At 37.2% G+C, this 12,245-nt stretch overlaps 1 protein-coding gene across 1 annotated transcript in view; it reads left to right on the forward strand.

Moving 5' to 3' along the window:
* The window catches only part of CPS1 (carbamoyl-phosphate synthase 1), a 120,780-nt gene that overhangs the window by 21,875 nt on the left and 86,660 nt on the right, over positions 1 to 12,245 (forward strand). The window contains exons 2-7 of the mRNA XM_045806648.2: positions 287 to 396; positions 3,688 to 3,832; positions 4,899 to 4,988; positions 6,884 to 6,940; positions 9,328 to 9,420; positions 11,685 to 11,774. Of these exons, the coding sequence (XP_045662604.1) occupies positions 287 to 396; positions 3,688 to 3,832; positions 4,899 to 4,988; positions 6,884 to 6,940; positions 9,328 to 9,420; positions 11,685 to 11,774 (585 nt within the window). The remainder of the gene's footprint in view (positions 1 to 286; positions 397 to 3,687; positions 3,833 to 4,898; positions 4,989 to 6,883; positions 6,941 to 9,327; positions 9,421 to 11,684; positions 11,775 to 12,245) is intronic.

Genomic DNA, 12,245 nt, shown 5'->3' on the forward strand with positions numbered 1-12,245 from the left:
GGATTGTCAATAATTCTACAAGTAGACTTAGAATAGACAATGTATCAACATGCTTCAGTTCCTCTTTCAAGCAAAACAAAATAAAACACCTGCCCCTGACAAGAGCCATACATCTGAGGAAAAGTGACAAGGAGCAGGACAGAAACTCCATATACAGGCAGTATGGTTTCATCATATATACTGGATATTTATTTAATGAGTTTGTGTATTGTATCTTTGGATATTTTTCAACTAGTTGTGCCTCATATTTTGTATTCTGCTAAGATTCATGCATCTGTTTCTTTAGGCACAGACAGCACACATTGTCCTGGAAGATGGAACTAAGATGAAAGGTTACTCCTTTGGCCATCCATCCTCTGTCGCTGGTGAAGTGGTTTTTAACACTGGCCTGGGAGGGTGAGTAATGTTCATGTTCCAAGGTTTTCTTCTGCCTCTGTGTGGAGGAATAACTAGATGATCTTACTCATGGTGGGAAGCTGAAATCATCACATCATAATAAGACTACATGTTGTCCTGACGTTGCATTGTGCTTGTAAGTAATCTATTCCAGCATAGATACAAATGCCTCCCTGCTGCAGTAAATGAAAGAGAACGTGGACACTGGTATTCCCGTGAAAATAAAGCATAAAATTAATTCTGGAAACCCAGAGCCCAAGGACACAGGTCATATGAGATTACTAAATGGCTTCTGTCAGGGAAGGTATGGGTCTGATTAAGGTAAATATCGGAGCAAGGAGAAGGACGGATAGCACACTCCAGTGCCATCCCTTTAGCGAAGTTAAGAATCAGCCTTGCACATCTAATGTGAAGTACTATAAGGAGCTGAGAAAGTTCTTAGGTAGTCTGTGTAATTTCACATGATAGTAAGAAAGGTGAAATAACAGATACATTTATTGTCTTAATCAAAGGGAGAGCAGGTTCATAGATCTGATATTCTCAAAATTTATCAGTTGAGATCCAACTCAGTGTTTAAGATCTGCTAATTGATGTGCGGCAACAGAGCTCAGAGCTGCTGCAGAAATCACAAAGCTGTTCTTATCAACCAACAGATGTCTGTTCGCTGGGAACCAGGAGGCTGAAGTTCTGGTCTAATTTTCAATGATAACGGATTGTGCGATATTGACAAAACCACTTAATCTTTCTGAATCCTAGTTTCCACATATAAAAATGAGGGGGCTGGATTAAACAGTAATTTATAGCTGGGATTAAAAAAATCTATGAGTCTTTTAAAAAATATGACTGGGTGGTTTCAAGAGATTTCCATTAGAGATTCTATGGACTAAACTTCTTTAAAGTACTGGATAATTCTTTAGGAAAATCCAGTTAACCTTATAAAGACAAGGAGACATTGGGTTAACTGATACTGAAGTTACCGACTGGCCATTATATTATTAACATACATTCTTCTCTAAACTCTTGGCTCTCTGTTTGAAATGAAGAATATTAGCTGGGTTTTAAAGTAGTTCCACTGGTGAGAACATTAAATTACAGTGTATGAAAGCTGTTTGCAAAGTTTTACTTCACCAGGCAATTATTTAAGCTTTTTGACAGCACTAATTACTGGCTGTGTTAATATACCTGCCAACAAACAACTGTTTAATATAGATCAGAATGATGGAGGGCACTAGAGTTTTCTTCTCTGTGATAGATTATGGGTAATAAATCTTGTCACATCACAAAAGTCAAACAGGACCTGATGGATTAATTTGCCTCTAACACTACAGTTCTCTAGGACAAGCCATATTTATTCATTCACCAGAGAGAGTATTGTAAGCATATGTTTAAAGGGAATGGCCAGTTCTTTTATGGAGAGGAAGAAGAGAGGGAAGTAAAATTAAATTAATTAAAGATGTTTTTGATGCAGGAAAAGGCATTCATTAATAAGATTAGTCCACAGACCCTATTTTCCATTGGGAATTGTTGCTTTCATTCATTGTGTGGCTCACTCAGTAAGGTGGTTGATAATTAAAGGGGTTATTTTGTTTTTCATCTTCAAGAAATGCATTTATATCGCGTGTAAGCCTTGGTTAAAAAATTATCAGTTCCTGACAGGTGAGAGGCATCTGAGAAATTAGCTGATGGAGGTGTGGATAAATATTACAGCACCCTAGTCACCTCAGGGGTTGCTGAGCTGAAAGACTAAGTGTTTTGTTGACAAAGGTAGTTCTGGGAGGAGTTTGTCTGGATGGGGTTGAAGAATTTATGTTGACTACTGCCTGAGTTGAACTTTATTGGTTTCAAGGTTGTTGATTCTGTCCCCCCTCAGCACCTAAATTCATTATCAGTAGTAATCCACAAGAAAGATTTGGTTTAACTCTTCCTGCAGAAAGTGAAAATGTGAAAGGGAGGGTGGAGGGTGGGAGGGGTAGGGGGAAACCTCATTTGTGCTGTATTCCAGTGCTTGGAATAGCTACAGATAAGTCCTGGTATTTACTGGAATAATGTTTCTTAATATTAAGAATAAGAGTGATATATATGCATATATATATATATCATAAACTTTAGAATATATGTGTTTTTAACTTTAAAATGAAAACCTAATGCATTTCTTCCTAATTCTACATCAGTACTTTAAAATCGTTATTTGGCATCTTTTGATTTAGAAGTCAGAAGGGCTTCAGGTCAATTTTTGTGGGATTGATTTTTTTCTAAGTTGGTAACTCTCAAACTTATATACTTCTTTCTAAAGCTGTTTTAAAAATCAACTATATTGGGTAATTCTTTCATAGAATGTGTGTATTCTTATTTTTCCCCTTCTCCAGACTTTAAAATAAAAACCTACAGCCTTTATGTTATTAATTCTGCCACAGAAATTAACTCAGTCATTTTAAATGTTGAATGAATTTTAATAAACAGAGACAGCCATGCAGTCACCAGTGATGTAATCAGGATACTCTTCAGTTTCCTAAAAGATATTTTAAAAAACTTAAAAAATTTTGACAATTCATATTTTGGTGAAACCGGCAGCCTTTAATAGTAAATATCAGTTTGGATTTGTGTCTGGTAGACAAGGGGAAACTTCAGGATATCTGAAAACTTTAAACAAACCATCTCTTAGAAATGAAGACCCTATGAAGGAATTTTTTAAGGAATTAAAAATTTTTAGAAGTTGAGGGAATAAAAATTATATGAGAATATGCCTTAGTACTTATGAGTCACTTTAACTTAAAAGCAGAATCAGACCCACAAATACAGAGAACAAACTGATGGTTGCCAGAGGGAAGGGGGAAGGGAGGGATGGACAAAATGGGGGAAAGGGAGTGGAAAGTACAAGCTTCCAGTATGGAATGAATAACTCACAGAAATAAAGAGCACCGCAAAGGAAATATGATGATGCTGTAATAATAGTCTTGTAACATGACAGTTGGTGAGCTATGTTTGTGGGGAACAGATTATAACATATAGATAAGTTGAATTACTATGTTGTACGCCTAAAACTAATGTAACAATGTAACCTATACTCAAATGAAAAAAAAATTCTTAAAAAGTCAGTTTGTCTTTTCATATCCGTCATAGGATAGGATACATTTTCATATTCTATCATAAAATTTCTTTAGATTTGCTGAAATCTAGACAGCCTTATAGGATTTTAATCTCATGTTCTCTAATTTTCAAGGATTCAATAATTAAAAGCATGTATGTAGATTGCAGGTTTTTTGTTGGTAATTTTTTGGCGTCTTTACTCAGGTACCCGGAAGCTCTTACTGACCCTGCCTACAAGGGACAGATTCTCACCATGGCCAATCCCATTATTGGGAATGGTGGAGCCCCTGACACTACTGCACTGGATGAACTGGGACTTAGCAAATATTTGGAGTCTGATGGAATTAAGGTAGTGCCAGTGATGACTATTTAAAAAGTCTCAATTTGGGGCACCTAGCCGGCTCAGTCGCTAGAGCATGAGACTCTTGGTTGTGAGTTTGAGCCCCACGCTGGGCATGAAGCCTACTTATAAAAAAATTATAAAAAGTCTCAACTGAGGGGGGGGGGATAGTTGATTTATTTTTATGAATCTAGGCTGGGCAAAGTTTCTCCTCAATACTGTAGTACAACCCATTAAATTCATGCTCTCAACCTTATTCCTATGTATTATGAGAATAATTTTCAACATGACATTATTTTGAATTTTATTTTTCATGGCACTTTGCATTTGTTCTTAATGCTTTGGATGAAACTTGGCTTAATTTGGAAAGATGTTGTTATAAGTCTAAATGACAAGTATGCTACCAGAAATGGTGATGAATTACCTTTTAAAAGGTCTTTGGTAATCAACTCTGTATCAACTATTTGCCTTTTAATCTTATCCTATTTAGGGGAGGAATAAAAGATAGTTTATATGCCAGTGTAAAAGTAAACACATTAAGATTTCCTAATCAAGATAAATTTGGATAGCATTGGAAATGTGGACCATATAAATGATTAAAAAATGTATACTCTAAATTCATCACTCCATTTTTTTTTTGCCACTCTATTTTTGAATGACTTGGACTGATCATTTAGCTTAATTCTATTTCTCACCATTTTCCCCGTATATCTCAGTCTCCTTTAAATGTAGATTAAAAATTATTTATTCTTCATGTACATAAATAACTAATTATTAGATTATTGGTAAATGCCATGGAGAAAAAGTACCAGGGTGCTGAGATGTGGGATCTAGCTGTCATAGGATTTGACAAATGGGTAAGACTATTCTTCGACGTGGTAATTAAGGTAACAGTGATGTATTTTAAGAGAAAAATGTTGATCATCTTTTTTCTTCAAGTCTCCAGAATTTTAAGCCTTGAATCAGTGGATATAATAAAGCTTTTTAAAAAATTGCAAACGGATTTGTAAACAAGTCACAAGAGTTGGATAATATTTGGTGGTCACCCCTTTAAAACAACTCTCTGTCTTTCTAGGTTGCAGGTTTACTGGTGCTGAATTATAGCAATGACTACCACCACTGGCTGGCTACCAAGAGTCTGGGGCAGTGGCTACAGGAAGAAAAGGTGAGAAATATGCAGGCTGACTTGTCTGGACCAATTCCCTTCTGAACACCGAGGGCCACATATTTTTAGTTTAATCCACTAGGTGGCACTTACACAGGCTTGGTAGCATTTCTCTTCGGGGAAAGGGCCTAGAGAACGTTTTAGAATTTTTTATTTTCTTGAACCACTTAATTTTCCCATCCCCTTATATCCACAATTGTGATATGTAATTTGAGTCATGGGTTCTCGGACCAGCTTTACTGGTAACTAGCTGTGTGATTTTGTGCAGATCTTGTAATTATACCATAGTTTCTAAATCTTTAACTCTTGTGAGGATAAACAGATTGCTATTCAGTTTCTTTTGGCTTAAACATTACAACTTTGTGACATATAATTAGATATAATCTTATTTGAAGTAGTAATTAAAAAGGGTTATAAGCCTTACCTTATACTTTCCTTAGTTTAAGTATTACTTTTCTAACCAAATAAGAGAATTCTCTGGGTTTGAATGCCAGACGTACTTAAAGTTAAGGGACCTGCCACATTTGGCTTCTTCTCCAGTGTTGCTGTAGAAGTTCTCTGTTGCTGCGGAGCCTCTAACTGACAGAATATTATTTATTCTAAGAAAGCTCTGCCCCACCAATGGGCATCTACTTATTGGGGCTAAATGTTGCTCTTTTCTGACAAATCAAGAAATCTTGATTTTGACTTCCTGGGTGTCATTCTTTCTAAATTTTAAAGGGGAGAAGAAGGCATCTATATCATCTGAATCACGACTGTTTCATTCTCAACTGTTATCTGAATTTACTTCTATTACCTAGACAGCTAATTTTTGTAATGGTTATTTAGGAGACCCTCACGTTAATGTTTCCTTTGTGTCACGAGGCAACTCATACTAGAGCTGCTCTGCGTCAGAACTAATGGTTTGAGCATAAACTTAATCCACGACTTGTTAGTTCGTTTTTAAAATGTGCTTTGAATCTTCTTTCATGATCACAGACACATAGAGTAGAAGAGGGTCTAAGATAGGATAGGGGCGTCTGGGTGGCTCAGTCAGTTAAGTGTCTGCCTTTGGCTCAGGTCATGACCCCAGCGGGGAGCCTGCGTCTCCCTCTCCCTCTGCCCCTCCCCCCACTCATTCTCTCAATCTCTCTCTCTCTCTCACTTTCTCTCAAATAAGTACATAAAATCTTAAAAAAAAAAAAAAAGAGGGTCTAAGATAGTAACCAGTTCACCTCCTTCTGTGTACAGGTGAGGAAAAACTCCTTGCTCAAACATCACTCAGATAAATGGTAGAAGAAAAGAAATTAGAACCTGTTTCACTGCTTCCTATCTCATTGCCCTTTTATTTTACCACATGTGTCTCTATCCAGACTACTCAAAGAAAAGAAAACAAATGGTGGTATTGCCTGGTTTCCTAATTGGGTGGGTAAATCTTATTACAGCCTGACTACTTAACAAGCATCCTCAGAAAAATGTGTTGAGTGTCTCGTAGGTAGCCAGAACATTTGGCTCAAAACGTGGATTTGCATGTTATTTACATATCATTGCTTATGAAGTTCACAAATTCCATTATTTATATATATACATAAATACATGTAACGTGTATAAATATATAACATTACCTATTTAACATCCTGTATAAAAAGAAACAAAACTGTAGCAGAAGATTGATGTTCAGAATTTCTCATTTTTTATTCTGAGGAAGGGCCTGGGTATTAAGAGTTCCGTTCCCAACTGGAACAGCAATTTACCGTGTTGTGGCAACACAGTCACCCTGGGTCAGAGAAAAGAAGGAGTAGGGAAATTATTTACTGCTCAAGAAGATAGATGATGCTAAGTTTATAACTTGAAAACAATATGCTGGATCTAATTTCCTCCAATTTCACTGTCACTACAAATTTTTTTTCTTATAGGTCCCTGCAATTTATGGAGTGGATACAAGAATGCTGACCAAAATAATTCGGGATAAGGTATGATCATCATGTTTAGCCAACTCTATGTTTCTCTCTCTCTCTATATATATATACTATACTATATATTTATATACTATACTTTCTATAAATTAAAAAATATATATTCTATTTTTTCTCAGTGCCTGAGGAATCCAACAATATGTGAAAGAACAAATCTGACCAATTTCTGTCATTTGGGCCTCTGTCACCTTGTTTTACTATTTCTGATGTAATTTTCAAGACTGAATGCTTGATTGGGATGTTTGTTGCTGAATGGACCTGAGATTAATTCACTCGGCAGCAGATCACTGAGTGCCCACTGTGTGTTCACTATTGCAGCGAGTCGAGGCCTTTCTAAGTCAGCTCACGTGACAGGGTTAGTGAGCCCAGTGGAAAAGGCAGGCAGGTGCATGACAGTTTGGCTCAATTTGATACTGACCTGCTGAAAGAGGCAAACCAGGAAGTGTGCAGCATTGGTGCTGGTATTTGTTTAGTCTTCTTGGAGAGGTTATCTGTGAAATTAATGAGTTATATTTCATGGGTGTGTCTAATGAGCCCGGCATACGTTACCTCAGTTATATAGTCTTTCTTGAGACTGTACCAATGACCAAGGTGATAAAAGATAGGTTTATCTTTTGCTTGCATATCTGATTGCTGAACCATCTGACCCCTCCTTTTGAGACTATTTTATCACCATTTGCTTGCTTCTTCTGGTTGTAAGAGGAGGGCACTATTTTTTTTTTCTTACACAAAACCTTTATATCCCAGACCAGAAAGAAACTTTACCTCACTAATGTTAACTAAATTCCCCAAATGCCACTAAAATTTTTCATTGAATTATATTACATAAAAAAAGGATGGGTTCCTGGATGGCTTAGTTGGTTAAGTGTGTGCCTTCGGCTCAGGTCGTGACCCCGGGCCCTGTGTTGGGGAGGGGGGTGTCTCTGCTCAGCAGGAAGTCCGCTTCTCCCTCTCCCTCTGCCCCTCCCCCTGCTCATGCTCTCTTCCTCTGTTTCTCAAATAAATAAAATATTTTTTTAAAAAAAGGAAAAAAAAGATACAATTTCAAAGTGAAATAGACTCTTCAAGAAAATCTGTCCTAGGGGCGCCTGGGTGGCGCAGTCGTTAAGAGTCTGCCTTCGGCTCAGGGCGTGATGCGGCATTATGGGATCGAGCCCCACATCAGGCTCCTCCTCTATGAGCCTGCTTCTTCCTCTCCCACTCCCCCTGCTTGTGTTCCCTCTCTCGCTGGCTGTCTCTATCTCTGTCGAATAAATAAATAAAATCTTAAAAAAAAAAAAAAAAAGAAAAGAAAATCTGTCCTAGACTCCTTGTTAGAATGTATGTTGACATATGATCTCTGTAAACAGAAAGATCAGCTTTCTGAAAACAGCTTTTTGAAAGTGAAGCATGGCCACATACCCATGACCAGAAGGAAGACAGTGAGAGTTTGCACAGTCCTTCCACTCTACTTCTGATTTTACTTCCTCCTCCATAATTTTCCTGAGCATGACGTGCTGGTACTTTCTACCCTCACTCATTCCCACGTGATTACTTCTTTCCTTAAGGAATACATTTCAGAAGGAAACAAAGGCTTCTTTCTCTTTCCTTCAGTGCAGTGATTTCCTCGGAGAAAGGCAAATCAATGAATTATCTTGACCCCCCCCAATAAAGTCTTGATTACTAAATGTAATATGCTGTTTTTGTAAATAGATAAAGCTAGACTTACTAACAAATAAGTAAATCTCAAGACATAACTAATAATAAGAAAATATTTGCCATATTCAGGCTAGCAAGACTAATTTGTGAAAACTTCACAGAGGTGTAAACATTCTTTAAAGTTCAAGGCCTTAGGGACACCTGGACATTAACATATACAAAGCGGTGGACATTTTCAATGCTACTTCTCAAAGGCCGTGACTTATATAGCATTTCACATCATTTTGTAAATGAATTTTACCATTATAATGGAATTAATTCTCCTTCTTTTCAATTTTCTGCAATTTTTAGATTTCTTATTTTCTTCTCAAAAGATTGTTTTGTCCGTGTCTCCACTGAACTATCTTTAGGTCATATGCACTAAGGGAATAGGTACCCTAAATGCTCTGATTTACATCAGCCTAGAACTCGGAGACCTGAATTATGATGCCTTTTGAAATTGCTTACTCCAGGTGCCAGTCTCAGCCCTAAAAAAAATGAATTGTACTTCCCAGTGTGTTTCTCAGAATGTACCATGCAAATTACTTCATCTTTCCAGGTTGAGAAGATGAGGAACTTCTGCTGATGGTTATAAGTAGTTATGGAGACTTTAGATCTTGCAGCAGCCGTTTAAGTCCCGGTGAATGGATCCTGTCAGCACCCTGACTGCTCCTCCCCTTTAACTGTCTAATTTTTTTCTTTGATAGGGCACCATGCTTGGGAAGATTGAATTTGAAGGTCAGTCTGTGGATTTTGTGGATCCAAATAAGCAGAATTTGATCGCTGAGGTTTCAACCAAGGTGAGACATCTCCCTTTGCATTTTGTAGTTTTATTTCTTATAATATCAAAATCTTCACGTAGGCCGAGATCATCATCCTGAAGCACCAGACTTGAGGGAAAAAAGGATCTCATAGCTGCTCAAATATATATTACAAATCGGTGCCTTTAAAGTTAGTAACTTTTACTTGGTGCAATCCAGCATCAATCAGAATGACTATGGAGAACAACACTTCATGAAGAATTCCAGCTGTGAGAACTTTGGTGCACCAGGGCCTTTCCTTAAGAAAATGTTATTAAAAGACTGAAAATCGCCTGGCTAATAGCATGTCAGCCTCAGAGAAAACACACGTTGGTATTATCTGATATTCCTGTTCCTGTGCCTATTCACACAGAAATGGGGACCAGGATGATGGGTCCCTGATGATCAGTACTGACCTTATTGATGCTGATTCTGGCCACAGGATGCCAAAGCATAAGAGATAGGAGTTTGTTGAAGACAGGGGATGTTAAATTAGATATGTAATTGTTTATATATTTGGAATTTGATCATGCCATATGCACTATTCCCTTGTTTTTATTTCTAAAATTTGTCTATTCAAATGGCATGGAACTATTTTTCCTGTAGCTGTTTCTATACATTCCCCTGTGAAGTGATTTCGTTTGAGACACAGCATGAAAATGGGCTATTATTCCTTTTAGAATTGAGAACTACCTTGGAGATCTAGCGCAGCATTTTCCACATTGTAAGGAACATTGACCTAGAGAAATTCACCTTAGAAAGAATTCTGTGGTGATAAGGTTAAAAACAGTGCATAGTACATTTCCTCTCTTCAAGAGTCATAATGCAAATTCATATATGCACGTGTCTGTGAGGTCTTGCCTAAAATTGCTGTCATTCTGTATGGAGAGCATATAATGTGTTTGTGTAGAGAGCAGCACAAAGGAGGCTGTCTGTATTTTTATCTACATCAAATCAAGAGAGAGGTTGCAATGGTGAAAACTGACTCTGTTTCTTAATGCTAATGCAGTTAAATAATTTCATCGTAGCTGTGATAAAATGCATATTTGTATCAGATTATATTTATTCTGTGAATTTTGTTTGGATGTGGTTGATAACTTAATTCATCGTCTTGTAATTGCAATTTGATGTAGCTACAACTAGATGGTAATATTGCTTTATTTTGTAGGAGAAGCCTAAGGTTAAAAAGAAATCTATACTTTTTCAAATGATCTGATGCGAGAGGTTATCTGTAGCATTTATGGATCAGCTCAGCAATAATTTCCCCAGATCATGGAAGGAATGGGGCACTTGTTCTCTAGAACAGTTGGCAGGAAAAAATATGTGACAAACTTTATGTTTTTGTCAAGTACAGTCTAAGGATTATGATTTCCCATTCTGTAGAGTTTGTGGAGAGTGGAGAGTAGACGTTTCAGTTAAAGTAAAATGCTCTTTCAAATATCCAGGTTGCAACTTTCATCTAAAACCTTTGGAAACATTGAAATCATCCTAAATTCAGAATATACTAGGTAACTCTCGAAGCTGTAATCAGTGTGGGCACCCAGCCCTCTAGGCTTTCTCTCTGTTTCTGTTATTTCTCCTTTTATGACTTTGGGGAACTGCTTCTTGGGTAAATGCCTGCGAAAATGGATCTGACTCCAAGCAGTGCTTACGATGTAGGTAATGATTATGATATGCTCCAGGGTCCTTTTATGAAGTCTACCGTTTAAATGCACATGATTGCATAGTAACCTAAAAAGACCAGTGGTCTACACTAGCCTAGGAATCCTCTGACTCTCATACTAATTTTACCCAATAGCCCCACTGCATAAGCCTAATGCATAACATCTCTGCCCCATCCAAACTTAATTGCAAGTTGAGGTTCAAGTGGTATTTAAAGCGTGATGTATCTATTACCACATCTGTCTAGTGCTGAATCAGGCAATAATACTTGAAAATTCCATTGCCACTGGTTGTTAATGAGGCAAAACATGGGAGAGATTATTGTTAACTATGGAAGCAACCAATTTCTTAGGGATCATTGTTATTACTGTAATCAACATTTTATATAAAACAGCAAAGTACCCTTTCCCTCATAAAAAAGATACAGTTTGTGGCACTCGCTGTGCCTTATAAATTGATTGTTAACTGCCAGTCACTTCCTAGTAGTTAGCAATCAACCTGTTACCAATATAAGTGCAAAACATCCTCAGATGTGTTTATGATATTGGCATGTTGCTCATGGCTGGTACTTCCCTCTCACTCTCTGCTTGTTAAAATGGCAGGATGTCAAGGTGTATGGCAAAGGAAACCCCACGAAAGTGGTAGCCGTAGACTGTGGGATTAAAAACAATGTAATTCGCCTACTGGTAAAGGTAAGTAATTTGTTCTGTCTCAGGGGTGAGGATTTGTAATATTGATCTTTAGTGTTAAACTGATTTCCTTTCTCTGTCTTGGAGAAAACTTGTGCATTCCCCTTGGAACGTCAGGGGATCTGCTCTCTTCTTGTTGTCTTTGATCTACAAAATAACACTTGTATCCCTGTTAAAATTAGAGATGTAGACTCTGTTTTAAATCTTTAAAGGCCACAAACACAGAGAAGAATGATGACTGTTCTTACCTCGTATTGACTGACATTCTGAGATGTGTCATGTTTACTTTCTTTGGGTTTAGAGATGACCAAAAATTTGGAGTCAGTTGGAGAATTCCTCCATTGGACCACATTTATTATGTGCCAAATGTTTGCAGGGATCCTGCCCTGATATAGTACAAACTTTCATGTTGCTCTATATAAACTCTTAGAAACCAATTAAAATTAAACCTTAAAAATCCTTTAGGTGAATGTC

Source organism: Ursus americanus, chromosome 1 (genome assembly GCF_024610735.1).
Source record: "Ursus americanus isolate L20-20 chromosome 1, mUrsAme1.1.p, whole genome shotgun sequence".
In the NCBI taxonomy this organism is placed as follows: domain Eukaryota; kingdom Metazoa; phylum Chordata; class Mammalia; order Carnivora; family Ursidae; genus Ursus; species Ursus americanus.